This window comes from Rana temporaria, chromosome 10 (assembly GCF_905171775.1).
Source record: "Rana temporaria chromosome 10, aRanTem1.1, whole genome shotgun sequence".
Classification (NCBI taxonomy): domain Eukaryota; kingdom Metazoa; phylum Chordata; class Amphibia; order Anura; family Ranidae; genus Rana; species Rana temporaria.
Window position 1 is genome coordinate 153,693,726 of NC_053498.1, and position 14,769 is coordinate 153,708,494.

General features: G+C 53.0%; 1 protein-coding gene across 1 annotated transcript; it reads left to right on the plus strand.

Moving 5' to 3' along the window:
* The first annotated feature begins 9,185 nt into the window (after nucleotides 1-9,185).
* On the plus strand, nucleotides 9,186-11,420 carry LOC120915907 (extensin-like). The gene has a single exon (XM_040326721.1). The coding sequence runs from the start codon at nucleotides 9,186-9,188 to the stop codon at nucleotides 11,418-11,420; it is 2,235 nt and encodes a 744-aa protein (XP_040182655.1).
* Nucleotides 11,421-14,769: the final 3,349 nt, after the last annotated feature.

Consider the following 14,769-nt stretch of genomic DNA (forward strand, 5'->3'; position numbering starts at 1 on the left):
AATCACATTCCATCTTCTCTCCATTCACTTCTACTCTCCATTCACATCTACTCTCCATTCATTTCTACTCTCCATTCATTTCTACTCTCCAATCACATTCCATCTTCTCTCCATTCACTTCTACTCTCCATTCACATCTTCTCTCCATTCACATCTACTCTCCATTCACTTCTACTCTCCATTCACTTCTACTCTCCAATCACATTCCATCTACTCTCCATTCACATCCACTCTCCATTCGTTTCTACTCTCCATTCACATCCACTCTCCATTCACTTCTACTCTCCATTCACATCCACTCTCCATTCGTTTCTACTCTCCATTCACATCCACTCTCCATTCACTTCTACTCTCCATTCACATCCACTCTCCATTCACATCCACTCTCCATTCACATCCACTCTCCATTCACTTCTACTCTCCATTCACTTCTACTCTCCAATCACATTCCATCTACTCTCCATTCACTTCTACTCTCCATTCACTTCTACTCTCCATTCACATCTACTCTCCATTCACTTCTACTCTCCATTCACATCCACTCTCCATTCACTTCCACTCTCCATTCACTTCTACTCTCCATTCACATCTACTCTCCATTCACTTCTACTCTCCATTCACATCCACTGTCCATTCACTTCTACTCTCCATTCACTTCTACTCTCCATTCACATCTACTCTCCATTCACTTCTACTCTCCATTCACATCCACTGTCCATTCACTTCTACCCTCCATTCACTTCTACTCTCCAATCACATTCCATCTTCTCTCCATTCACATCTACTCTCCATTCACATCTACTCTCCATTCACTTCTACTCTCCATTCACTTCTACTCTCCATTCGTTTCTACTCTCCATTCACATCTACTCTCCATTCACATTCCATTTTCTCTCCATTCACTTCTACTCTCCATTCACTTCTACTCTCCATTCACTTCTACTCTCCATTCACATTCCATTTTCTCTCCATTCACTTCTACTCTCCATTCACTTCTACTCTCCATTCACTTCTACCCTCCATTCACTTCTACTCTCCATTCACATCCACTCTCCATTCGTTTCTACTCTCCATTCACTTCTACTCTCCATTCACTTCTACCCTCCATTCACTTCTACTCTCCATTCACATCCACTCTCCATTCGTTTCTACTCTCCATTCACATCCACTCTCCATTCGTTTCTACTCTCCATTCACATCCACTCTCCATTCACTTCTACTCTCCAATCACATTCCATCTTCTCTCCATTCACTTCTACTCTCCATTCACTTCTACTCTCCATTCACTTCTACTCTCCATTCCATCTATTCTCCATTCACATCTACTCTCCATTCACATCCACTCTCCATTCACATCCACTCTCCATTCACATCTACTCTACATTCACTTCTACTCTACATTCACTACTACTCTCCAATCACATTCCATCTTCTCTCCATTCCCATCCAATCTGTCAGGAAGTTTGAATGATTAATCAAGTCGGTGATATCAATGAATGGATACAGAAGAGCCTTCAGTTTTTAGCTGGATAATTAGCATAAAATAAATATAAAGACGGGAAATTTCCTGAACTCTGTGTAGAGATTTTTAAACACAATAAAATTGTATGAAAGTTTGGACTGCAGAAAAATAAAAATGTATTTACCATTCAAGTCCCTAGAACTACGATCCCATCGATCGCTCTGATTTCTGGTATGACAATAATTAGTAAAGATTTAGTCCCAAGAACGAGGATGAATTCGATCGTTCGCTTTCCACTCAGAAGGAATCATCACCACAGAATACAAAACTAGAAGACAACCAGGTCCACCCAATCAGACCTCCCCCTCCCAATCAGACCTCCCCCTTCCGGGTCCACCCAATCAGACCTCCCCCTCCCAATCAGACCTCCCCCTCCCGGGTCCACCCAATCAGACCTCCCCTCCCGGGTCCTACCAATCAGACCTCCCCCTCCCGGGTCCACCCAATCAGAGCTTTCCCTCCCGGGTCCTCCCAATCAGAGCTTTCCCTCCCGGGTCCTCCCAATCAGACCTCCCCCTCCCGGGTCCACCCAATCAGACCTTCTTCTCCCGGGTCCTCCCAATCAGACCTCCCCCTCCCGGGTCCACCCAATCAGACCTCCCCTCCCGGGTCCTACCAATCAGACCTCCCCCTCCCGGGTCCACCCAATCAGACCTTCTTCTCCCGGGTCCTCCCAATCAGACCTCCCCCTCCCAATCAGACCTCCCCCTCCCGGGTCCACCCAATCAGACCTCCCCTCCCGGGTCCTACCAATCAGACCTCCCCCTCCCGGGTCCACCCAATCAGACCTTCTTCTCCCAGGTCCTCCCAATCAGAGCTCCCCCTCCCAGGTCCACCCAATCAGACCTCCCCCTCCCGGGTCCTCCCAATCAGAGCTTTCCCTCCCGGGTCCACCCAATCAGACCTTCTTCTCCCAGGTCCACCCAATCAGAGCTTTCCCTCTCAGGTCCTCCCAATCAGACCTCCCCCTCCCAATCAGACCTCCCCCTCCCAGGTCCACCCAATCAGACCTTCTTCTCCCGGGTCCTCCCAATCAGACCTCCCCCTCCCGGGTCCTCCCAATCAGAGCTTTCCCTCCCAGGTCCTCCCAATCAGACCTCCCCCTCCCAGGTCCACCCAATCAGACCTTCTTCTCCCAGGTCCTCCCAATCAGACCTCCCCCTCCCGGGTCCACCCAATCAGACCTTCTTCTCCCGGGTCCTCCCAATCAGACCTCCCCCTCCCGGGTCCACCCAATCAGACCTTCTTCTCCCGGGTCCTCCCAATCAGACCTCCCCCTCCCGGGTCCACCAAATCAGACCTTCTTCTCCCAGGTCCTCCCAATCAGACCTCCCCCTCCCAGGTCCACCCAATCAGACCTCCCCCTCCCGGGTCCACCCAATCAGACCTCCTCCTCCCGGGTCCTCCCAATCAGACCTCCCCCTCCCGGGTCCACCCAATCAGACCTTCTTCTCCCGGGTCCTCCCAATCAGACCTCCCCCTCCCGGGTCCACCCAATCAGAGCTTTCCCTCCCGGGTCCTCCCAATCAGACCTTTCCCTCCCGGGTCCACCCAATCAGACCTCCCCCTCCCGGGTCCTCCCAATCAGACCTTCCCCTCCCAATCAGAGCTTTCCCTCCCGGGTCCACCCAATCAGAGCTTTCCCTCCCGGGTCCACCCAATCAGACCTCCTCCTCCCGGGTCCTCCCAATCAGACCTCCCCCTCCCAATCAGAGCTTTCCCTCCCGGATCCTCCCAATCAGACCTCCCCCTCCCAATCAGACCTCCCCTCCCGGGTCCACCAAATCAGAGCTTTCCCTCCCGGGTCCTCCCAATCAGACCTCCCCCTCCCGGGTCCACCCAATCAGACCTCCTCCTCCCGGGTCCTCCCAATCAGACCTCCCCCTCCCAATCAGAGCTTTCCCTCCCGGGTCCTCCCAATCAGACCTCCCCCTCCCAATCAGACCTCCCCTCCCGGGTCCACCCAATCAGAGCTTTCCCTCCCGGGTCCTCCCAATCAGACCTCCCCCTCCCGGGTCCACCCAATCAGACCTCCCCCTCCCGGGTCCTCCCAATCAGACCTTCCCCTCCCGGGTCCACCCAATCAGACCTTCTTCTCCCAGGTCCACCCAATCAGAGCTTTCCCTCCCAGGTCCTCCCAATCAGACCTCCCCCTCCCAATCAGACCTTCTTCTCCCAGGTCCTCCCAATCAGACCTCCCCTCCCAGGTCCACCCAATCAGAGCTTTCCCTCCCGGGTCCTCCCAATCAGACCTCCCCCTCCCGGGTCCACCCAATCAGACCCCCCCCTCCCAGGTCCACCCAATCAGACCTTCCCCTCCCAGGTCCTCCCAATCAGACCTCCCCCTCCCAATCAGACCTCCCCCCCAGGTCCTCCCAATCAGACCTCCCCCTCCCGGGTCCACCCAATCAGACCTCCCCCTCCCAGGTCCTCCCAATCAGACCTCCCCCTCCCAGGTCCTCCCAATCAGACCTCCCCCTCCCTGGTCCACCCAATCAGAGCTTTCCCTCCCGGGTCCTCCCAATCAGACCTCCCCCTCCCGGGTCCACCCAATCAGACCTCCCCCTCCCGGGTCCACCCAATCAGACCTCCCCCTCCCGGGTCCACCCAATCAGACCTTCTTCTCCCAGGTCCTCCCAATCAGACCTCCCCCCCAGGTCCTCCCAATCAGACCTCCCCCTCCCGGGTCCTCCCAATCAGACCTCCCCCTCCCGGGTCCACCCAATCAGAGCTTTCCCTCCCGGGTCCTCCCAATCAGAGCTTTCCCTCCCAGGTCCTCCCAATCAGACCTCCCCCTCCCGGGTCCTCCCAATCAGACCTCCCCCTCCCAATCAGAGCTTTCCCTCCCGGGTCCTCCCAATCAGACCTCCCCCTCCCAGGTCCTCCCAATCAGACCTCCCCCTCCCAATCAGACCTCCCCCTCCCGGGTCCACCCAATCAGAGCTTTCCCTCCCGGGTCCTCCCAATCAGACCTCCCCCTCCCGGGTCCACCCAATCAGACCTCCCCCTCCCGGGTCCTCCCAATCAGACCTTCCCCTCCCGGGTCCACCCAATCAGACCTTCTTCTCCCAGGTCCACCCAATCAGAGCTTTCCCTCCCAGGTCCTCCCAATCAGACCTCCCCCTCCCAATCAGACCTTCTTCTCCCAGGTCCTCCCAATCAGACCTCCCCTCCCAGGTCCACCCAATCAGAGCTTTCCCTCCCGGGTCCTCCCAATCAGACCTCCCCCTCCCGGGTCCACCCAATCAGACCTCCCCCTCCCAGGTCCACCCAATCAGACCTTCCCCTCCCAGGTCCTCCCAATCAGACCTCCCCCTCCCAGTCAGACCTCCCCCTCCCAATCAGACCTCCCCCCAGGTCCTCCCAATCAGACCTCCCCCTCCCGGGTCCACCCAATCAGACCTCCCCCTCCCAGGTCCTCCCAATCAGACCTCCCCCTCCCAGGTCCTCCCAATCAGACCTCCCCCTCCCGGGTCCACCCAATCAGAGCTTTCCCTCCCGGGTCCTCCCAATCAGACCTCCCCCTCCCGGGTTCACCCAATCAGACCTCCCCCTCCTGGGTCCACCCAATCAGACCTCCCCCTCCCGGGTCCACCCAATCAGACCTTCTTCTCCCAGGTCCTCCCAATCAGACCTCCCCCTCCCGGGTCCACCCAATCAGACCTTCTTCTCCCAGGACCACCCAATCAGACCTTCTCCACCCAATCAGACCTTCCCCTCCCAGGTCCTCCCAATCAGACATTTCCCTTCCCAGGTCCACCCAATCAGACATTCCCCTTCCCAGGTCCACCCAATCAGACCTTCCCCTTCCCAGGTCCACCCAATCAGACCTTCCCCTTCCCAGGTCCACCCAGACATTCCCCTTCCAAGGTCCACCCAATCAGACCTTCCCCTTTCAAGGTCCACCCAATCAGACCTTCCCCTTCCCAGGTCCACCTTATCAGACCTTCCCCTTCCCAGGTCCACCCAATCAGACCTTCTTCTCCCAGGTCCACCCAATCAGACCTACCCGTCCCGGGTCCACCCAATCAGAGATTCCCCTTCCCAGTTAGACCTTCCCCTCCCAGGTCCACCCAATCAGACCTTCCCCTCCCAGGTCCACCCAATCAGACCTTCTTCTCCCAGGTCCACCCAATCAGACCTCCCCGTCCAGGGTCCACCCAATCAGACATTCCCCTTCCCAGTTAGACCTTCCCCTCCCAGGTCCACCCAATCAGACCTCCCCCTCCCAGTTAGACCTTCCCCTCCCAGGTCCACCCAATCAGACCTTCCCCTCCCAGGTCCACCCAATCAGATCTTCCCCTTCCCAGGTCCACCCAATCAGATCTTCCCCTTCCCAGGTCCACCCAATCAGACCTTCTCCTCCCAGGTCCACCCAATCAGACCTTCCCCTCCCAGGTCCACCCAATCAGACCTTCCCCTCCCAGGTCGACCCAATCAGACCTTTCCCTCCCGGGTCCACCCAATCAGACCTTCCCCTCCCAGGTCCACCCAATCAGACCTTCCCCTCCCAGGTCCACCCAATCAGACCTTTTCCTCCCGGGTCCACCCAATCAGACCTTCCGCTCCCAGGTCCACCCAATCAGACCTTTCCCTTCCGGGTCCACCCAATCAGACCTCCCCCTCCCAGGTCCACCCAATCAGACCTTCTCCCAGGTCCTCCCAATCAGACCTCCCCTTCCCGGGTCCACCCAATCAGACCTTCTTCTCCCAGGTCCACCCAATCAGACATTCCCCTTCCGGGTCCACCCAATCAGACCTCCCCCTCCCAGGTCCACCCAATCAGACCTTCTCCCAGGTCCACCCAATCAGACCTCCCCCTCCCAGGTCCACCCAATCAGACCTTCTTCTCCCAGGTCCACCCAATCAGACCTTCTCCTCCCAGGACCACCCAATCAGACCTCCCCCTCCCGGGTCCACCCAATCAGACCTTCTTCTCCCAGGACCACCCAATCAGACCTTCTCCACCCAATCAGACCTTCCCCTCCCAGGTCCTCCCAATTCGACCTCCCCCTCCCGGGTCCACCCAATCAGACCTTCTTCTCCCAGGTCCTCCCAATCAGACCTTCTCCTCCCAGGACCACCCAATCAGACATTCCCCTTCCCAGGTCCACCCAATCAGACCTTCCCCTTCCCAGGTCCACCCAGACATTCCCCTTCCAAGGTCCACCCAATCAGACCTTCCCCTTCCAAGGTCCACCCAATCAGACCTTCCCCTTCCCAGGTCCACCCAATCAGACCTTCTTCTCCCAGGTCCACCCAATCAGACCTCCCTGTCCCGGGTCCACCCAATCAGACATTCCCCTCCCAGGTCCACCCAATCAGACCTCCCCCTCCCAGTTAGACCTTCCCCTCCCAGGTCCACCCAATCAGACCTTCCCCTTCCAGGTCCACCCAATCAGATCTTCCCCTTCCCAGGTCCACCCAATCAGACCTTCCCCTCCCAGGTTCACCCAATCAGACCTTCCCCTCCCAGGTCCACCCAATCAGACCTTCCCCTCCCAGGTCCACCCAATCAGACCTTTTCCTCCCAGGTCCACCCAATCGGACCTTCCCCTCCCAGGTCCACCCAATCAGATCTTCCCCTTCCCAGGTCCACCCAATCAGACCTCCCCCTCCCAGGTCCACCCAATCAGACCTTCCCCTCCCAGGTCCACCCAATCAGACCTTTTCCTCCCAGGTCCACCCAATCAGACCTTCTCTTCGGGGTCTTCCTCAGAAGACTGAAACTAGTCAATGCTGCTTCATTTCACTAATCCTGAGGTGGAGATAATTCTGGTGAATAAAATAGAATATCAAAAATCCATCGTAGAAAATAATGAAAGACACAAATAGTTAAATTCAGAAGTGGGAGGAAAGGATTTCAAAGTAATTATTAAATGATATCTTACCACAAGGATCATTGTGATGGGCTATGGAACCACGTCCGGGGATTTCCAAAGCTTCTAAAATGAATATTCAGGGGGCTTCAAGGAAACCGATCGATAGATCGAGATAGAGTGATGGGCTATCTGATAAGCATTGGGTTTGAAGAAGAAGATGATCCTCGGGAAAGGGAGTTTTTTCTTGGAGGAACAAGTGAAGCTGATGATCCCCTTTACTCTCTGAACTTTCCCTTTACACATCCCCCATCTAAGGACTAGAGGTGAAGTTTAGAAGATTTACCAGCATTTGATTGGCAGCACTTCTTATTCATTGGAGCCTTCTGCTGTCTCAGCCAATGAGAAGTGAGAGTCTCGTGCAACGTCTCTGGATCGAGAGGGGGCTCAGGTAAGTATTTGAGGGGGGCTGCTGCACCCTGAAGGCTTTTTATCTTAATGCATAGAATGCCTTCAGAACCACTAAAAGATTCCTGAAGAAGATAATAATAATAATAAGGATTTAGGCCGATATCTCTCAGTGTTAGACTCTTATACTCTTATAGTAAATATACAAAGGGAATGCAATGCAAAGAAAATCACAATAAGTCTAACAGAAGTAACCAGGAGGTCCTGAGAGAATGACCTATGACCCCAGGTATAAAGGGCAGAGAACGACCTTTGACCCCAGGTAGAAAGGGCAGAAAACGACCTATGACCCCAGGTATAAAGGGCAGAGAATGACCTATGACCCCAGGTATAAAGGGCAGAGAACGACCTTTGACCCCAGGTATAAAGGGCAGAGAATGACCTATGACCCCAGGTATAAAGGGCAGAGAATGACCTATGACCTCAGGTATAATGGGCAAAGAATGACCTTTGACCCCAGGTATAAAGGGCAGAGAATGACCTATGACCTCAGGTATAAAGGGCAGAGGATGACCTTTGACCCCAGGTAAAAAAAGGGAAGAGAATGACATATGACCCCAGGTATAAAATGAGAGTGTCTGCATGCAGAAAGAGTGGGGATGGGGGTGTCTGTCCACCAGCCCCGCACTTACCCCATCTAGGTCACAGACAGCTTTGGAACCTTCCTGTGTCTCCTCCTGACTGGCTTCACGGTGGATTCCCCTGAGTCTCCTCCTTCTCAATGGCCTCTTCCTCAGCAGCCAATATGGTAATTTTTCCTCTCGGCCAATCGGATCTCAGGACCCGCTTCCTGACTGTCCGGGAAGAGAATCAGGAAGACAATAGCAAATATTAATTTGCCATTATCACACAAGTGGGTGGGCTCAACCATGTGCCCACCCTTTTTGAAGCCATGCATGGAGATTAGGGGCTGGATGCATGGATTAAGGGGGCGGCGCCACCACTTGACCTCGCTGACCTCCTGAATATTCCCCAGTCTAAAGGCCTGCTGCCGGGGTCCACTCCTATACCATGCTGCCTGCTGATGGGGTCCAGTCTTCATCCATGCGATTTTTAGCAGGACTGTGACATTGCAGCGGACAAATCTGACACTAACTGACACTTTTTGTGGACCAGTGATCGGTGCTAAAAAAAAAATACACTGTCACTGTGTAAATGACACTGACTGGAAAGGGTGGAAGAGAGACATCTGTGATTAGCAGGAACACAAGATCTCTCTCTCCCTCTGTGACAGAACAACAGTCTGCCTTGTTTACATATCTGTCTCTCCTACGACCCGCTGATTGGCTTCCGCGCACGCGCCCCAGAGCCGACAACAGGAATCACTTAGAGGTATGTGATTTTGCACTTAAGGGCCGTCCAGCCGCAGTAAATGTATGTTAGGTACCACCGCCGTCTTCCATCCACCTCCTCCCAACTCCGGATCACCACCACCGTCCCCCCATCTCCGGATCACCGCCGTCTTCCATCCACCTCCTCCCAACTCCGGATCACCACCACCATCCCCCCATCTCCGGATCACCGCCGTCTTCCATCCACCTCCTCCCAACTCCGGATCACCACCACCGTCTTCCATCCACCTCCTCCCAACTCTGGATCACCACCACCGTCCCCCCATCTCCGGATCACCGCCGTCTTCCATCCACCTCCTCCCAACTCCGGATCACCACCACCGCCCCCCCATCTCCGGATCACCGCCGTCTTCCATCCACCTCCTCCCAACTCCGGATCACCACCACCGTCCCCCCATCTCCGGATCACCGCCGTCTTCCATCCACCTCCTCCCAACTCCGGATCACCACCACCGTCCCCCCATCTCCGGATCACCGCCGTCTTCCATCCACCTCCTCCCAACTCCGGATCACCACCACCATCCCCCCATCTCCGGATCACCGCCGTCTTCCATCCACCTCCTCCCAACTCCGGATCACCACCACCGTCTTCCATCCACCTCCTCCCAACTCTGGATCACCACCACCGTCCCCCCATCTCCGGATCACCGCCGTCTTCCATCCACCTCCTCCCAACTCCGGATCACCACCGCCGTCTTCCATCCGCCTCCTCCCAACTCTGGATCACCACCACCATCCCCCCATCTCCGGATCACCGCCGTCTTCCATCCACCTCCTCCCAACTCCGGATCACCACCACCGCCCCCCCATCTCCGGATCACCGCTGTCTTCCATCCACCTCCTCCCAACTCTGGATCACCACCACCGTCCCCCCATCTCCGGATCACCGCCGTCTTCCATCCACCTCCTCCCAACTCCGGATCACCACCACCGTCCCCCCATCTCCGGATCACCGCCGTCTTCCATCCACCTCCTCCCAACTCCGGATCACCACCACCGTCCCCCCATCTCCGGATCACCGCCGTCTTCCATCCACCTCCTCCCAACTCCGGATCACCACCACCATCCCCCCATCTCCGGATCACCGCCGTCTTCCATCCACCTCCTCCCAACTCCGGATCACCACCACCGTCTTCCATCCACCTCCTCGCAACTCTGGATCACCACCACCGTCCCCCCATCTCCGGATCACCGCCGTCTTCCATCCACCTCCTCCCAACTCCGGATCACCACCGCCGTCTTCCATCCGCCTCCTCCCAACTCTGGATCACCACCACCATCCCCCCATCTCCGGATCACCGCCGTCTTCCATCCACCTCCTCCCAACTCCGGATCACCACCACCGTCCCCCCATCTCCGGATCACCGCTGTCTTCCATCCACCTCCTCCCAACTCCGGATCACCACCACCGTCCCCCCATCTCCGGATCACCGCCGTCTTCCATCCACCTCCTCCCAACTCCGGATCACCACCACCGTCCCCCCATCTCCGGATCACCGCCGTCTTCCATCCACCTCCTCCCAACTCCGGATCACCACCACCGTCCCCCCATCTCCGGATCACCGCCGTCTTCCATCCACCTCCTCCCAACTCCGGATCACCACCACCGTCCCCCCATCTCCGGATCACCACCATCTACAATCCACCTCCTCCCAACTCCGGATCACCACCACCGTCCCCCCATCTCCGGATCACCACCATCTACAATCCACCTCCTCCCAACTCCGGATCACCACCACCGCCCCCCCAACTCTGGCTCATCACCACCGTCTTCCATCCACCTCCTCCCAACTATGGATCACCACCACCATCCCCCCATCTCCGGATCACCGCCGTCTTCCATCCACCTCCTCGCAACTCCGGATCACCACCACCGTCCCCCCATCTCCGGATCACCGCCGTCTTCCATCCACCTCCTCCCAACTCCAGATCACCACCACCGTCCCCCAATCTCCGGATCACCGCCGTCTTCCATCCACCTCCTCCCAACTCCAGATCACCACCACCGTCCCCCAATCTCCGGATCACCGCCGTCTTCCATCCACCTCCTCCCAACTCCGGATCACCACCGCCGTCTTCCATCCACCACCTCCCAACTCCGGATCACCACCACCGTCCCCCCATCTCCGGATCACCACCGCTGTCTTCCATCCACCTCCTCCCAACTCCGGATCACCACCACCATCCCCCCATCTCCGGATCACCACCGCCGTCTTCCATCCACCTCCTCCCATCTCCGGATCACCACCGCTGTTCTGAGCTCTGCAGACATAAAACTTACACTTTGTCCTTCCAGGATTACCCTTAAATCGCCCCCTACCAGATATAGACATGTACTGCAGATTATCTCACCACCTCCAACTCTTTAACCACTTAAGGACCACCTCACATACATTTACAGATGGGTGTATGGATGGGAGGGAGGGAATGGATAGATTGATCAGTGGATGGATAGGAGGATAAGATGATTGGAGGGATGGATGGTGACATAGCAAGATAGGTTGTATGCAGAGCACACCGCCATTTTGCATTTGCTAATAATCACAGATTTCGTCTCAATGTAACAATCCATCTTAAGCTAAAATTCACTCACCTTCCATTCAAGTCAAGAGACATCACCACACTATTCTTATCATCTCGGCATCCCAGCAATCACCGCCTGGCGACGCCCTCACAGGGTCCTTTTATTATATGTAAATAGTGGACAAATTACATATAAGCAGATAACCACAATTAATATATTCAACATTAAAGCGGTAGTGGAACGAAGGCATACATTATTTAAATAAAGGAAATAATCCATAGTAATAAGAAAAAAATTATATTTTAGAAATTTTGGAAGTGGTAAAAACTTAAACCCTATAGGGCCATCTAGTGGATAAAGGGGGGAAAGACAACCACAATACTGAATCATATATGTAATATCACCTAGTAAATTCACTATGATGGATGGACCACAGAAAGATATCAGCCCATTACATGGAGGTGATATACATATATGCATGTCACTTGCTGGGAACTGAAGATTACATTAATTCAAAGGAACTCTGATGTTAATAAAAAACAGTCATTCCAAAAAAAACGAATTCCCACCCCAAATGATTAAATTGATTTGTGACAAATCTATGATTTTATATTTGTGACGGACCCATCCGTATACTGGACATATTGTGTTCGTCTGCTTTGCCGTTTTACATGAAGTAGTCGACCCCCCCCCTTCGACGGCGCTGTGCGGGAGAATTGAACAACCCGACTGGACTTAACCCAGATAGCCGTCCCCTGGAGTCAACCGCATACCAACGAACTATAACAGACTTTGACTCCATGGCGATGTGCCTCTGCCCGAGGAGATAATTGAATTTCGTCCCAACTGTCTCCCGCGCAGAGGGGAGGAAACTGTGATGCATGCTGGGAAATGGTGGGGATGTATGTTGGAAATGTCCCCATGTCGTTCTGTTATTTCAGTCTCCTATCTGGTCCCCTAGGGGAGTGTCCACCAGGTGGGAGACCTGCATAAATACGGGCGGGTAGCCCACAGTAAATGAGTTCGTGTTTTACCCTCATAATGGAGCTTGGTCTCGTTACTGGAGGGGATTGGGTTACTGGCCACTAAGGACGGTGTATGGAGATGGTGGCCGGTTGGAACCTATTGCACTTCGGCGGTTAGTGGCGGTTCGTGTACTTTGGAGCTCGGGAAGAGAGGTACCGCAACAATATTTAATTGGACCCTCATCACACCATTCGTAGTAAAGGAGGGAGCACCTCAGGAATTATCCAAAAAGGCGTTCACCTCATACCTACGTTCAGGCCCTGAGGCTTAAGGCATTTGACTCGATAGATCCAGCTCATCTCAAGTTTAGAGATGACTCTTCTTTTAGACCCCCCTCTCCAATGAGGTTTCAAGTTGTCGATAACAACGAAGGAGGTGCCACTAGGATCTCTAGCATGCACTTCTCTATAGTGGCGGGATACTGAATGTTTTTTGTAGCCCCTTCTTATATTCCCTATATGTTCATTAACCCTTATTTGAAAGGATCGTATTGTACGTCCGATGTATTGCAACCCGCATGGGCAGGTCAATAGATACACCACGTGAGTGGTGGAACAAGTGATAAAAGATCTAATATTGAATGTTTGGGAAGTACTGTTAGAAGTAAAGCTCAAGGTTTTACGCTCACTTATTGCATTGATCTTACACACAGCACATTTTTTGCATTTCTGGTAGCCCACTATATTCTGGAAGAACATAGGTTTATTAGATAGAGGGTCACAAACTCCAGGGGCCAAAGAGTCTCTTAATGAAGGAACTCCTCTAAAGACAACCTGAGAATATAGTGGGCTACCATAAATGCAAACAATGTGCTGTGTGTAAGATCAATGCAATAAGTGAGCGTAAAACCTTGAGCTTTACTTCTAACAGTACTTCCCAAACATTCAATATTAGATCTTTTATCACTTGTTCCACCACTCACGTGGTGTATCTATTGACCTGCCCATGCGGGTTGCAATACATCGGACGTACAATACGATCCTTTCAAATAAGGGTTAATGAACATATAGGGTAAATATAAGAAGGGGCTACAAAAAACATTCAGTATCCCACCACTATAGAGAAGTGCACGCTAGAGATCCTAGTGGCACCTCCTTCGTTGCTATCGACAACTTGAAACCTCATTGGAGAGGGGGGTCTAAAAGAAGAGCCATCTTTAAACTTGAGATGAGCTGGATCTATCGAGTCAAATGCCTTAAGCCTCAGGGCCTGAACGTAGATATAGAGGTGAACGCCTTTTTGGATAATTCCTGAGGTGCTCCCTCCTTTACTAAGAATGGTGTGACGAAGGTCCAATTAAATATAAAATCATAGATTTGTGGGGAATCAATTTAATCATTTGGGGTGGGAATTCGTTTTTTTTGGAATGACTTTTTTATTAACATCAGAGTTGCTTTGAATTAATGTAATCTTCAGTTCCCAGCAAGTGACATGCATATATGTATATCACCTCCATGTAATGGGCTGATATCTTTCTGTGGTCCATCCATCATAGGGAATTTACTAGGTGATATTACATATATGATTCAGTATTGTGGTTGTCTTTCCCCCCTTTATCCACTAGATGGCCCTATAGGGTTTAAGTTTTTACCACTTCCAAAATTTCTAAAATAAGTTTTTCTTATTACTATGGATTATTTCCTTTATTTAAATAATTTATGTGATTTATGCCTTTTTTCCTCTACCGCTTTAATGTTGAATATATTAATTGTGATTATCTGCTTATATGTAATTTGTCCACTATTTACATATATAGTGATAGGCAGTATTATTGTGGTTAGGTTGATATACAAATTTGTAAACGCTTGGAGATTGGAGATCAGGTAGGGACGACTTTTGGTGAAGTTGGACTTGGTCCAGTTAACACAGGATATTCCTATCGGTGTTCCAGTGACCAGTCCTTATTTCGATACTTCCGGTGTCTCTGGTTCCCGTTCTTAGCGTCTCCTATTTGTTTAAAGGGAGTGAAAATGCGGCTGACTTTCATTGGTTGCTGCTACACGAGAGTGAGGCTTGGTTGCTCCTCCGTGGGTATATGAGAGGTGAACGTTCAGTGCG

Bases quoted from the DNA above. Each gene is read 5' to 3' on its own strand.
- LOC120915907 (XM_040326721.1), top strand. From the start codon at position 9,186: ATGTTAGGTACCACCGCCGTCTTCCATCCACCTCCTCCCAACTCCGGA.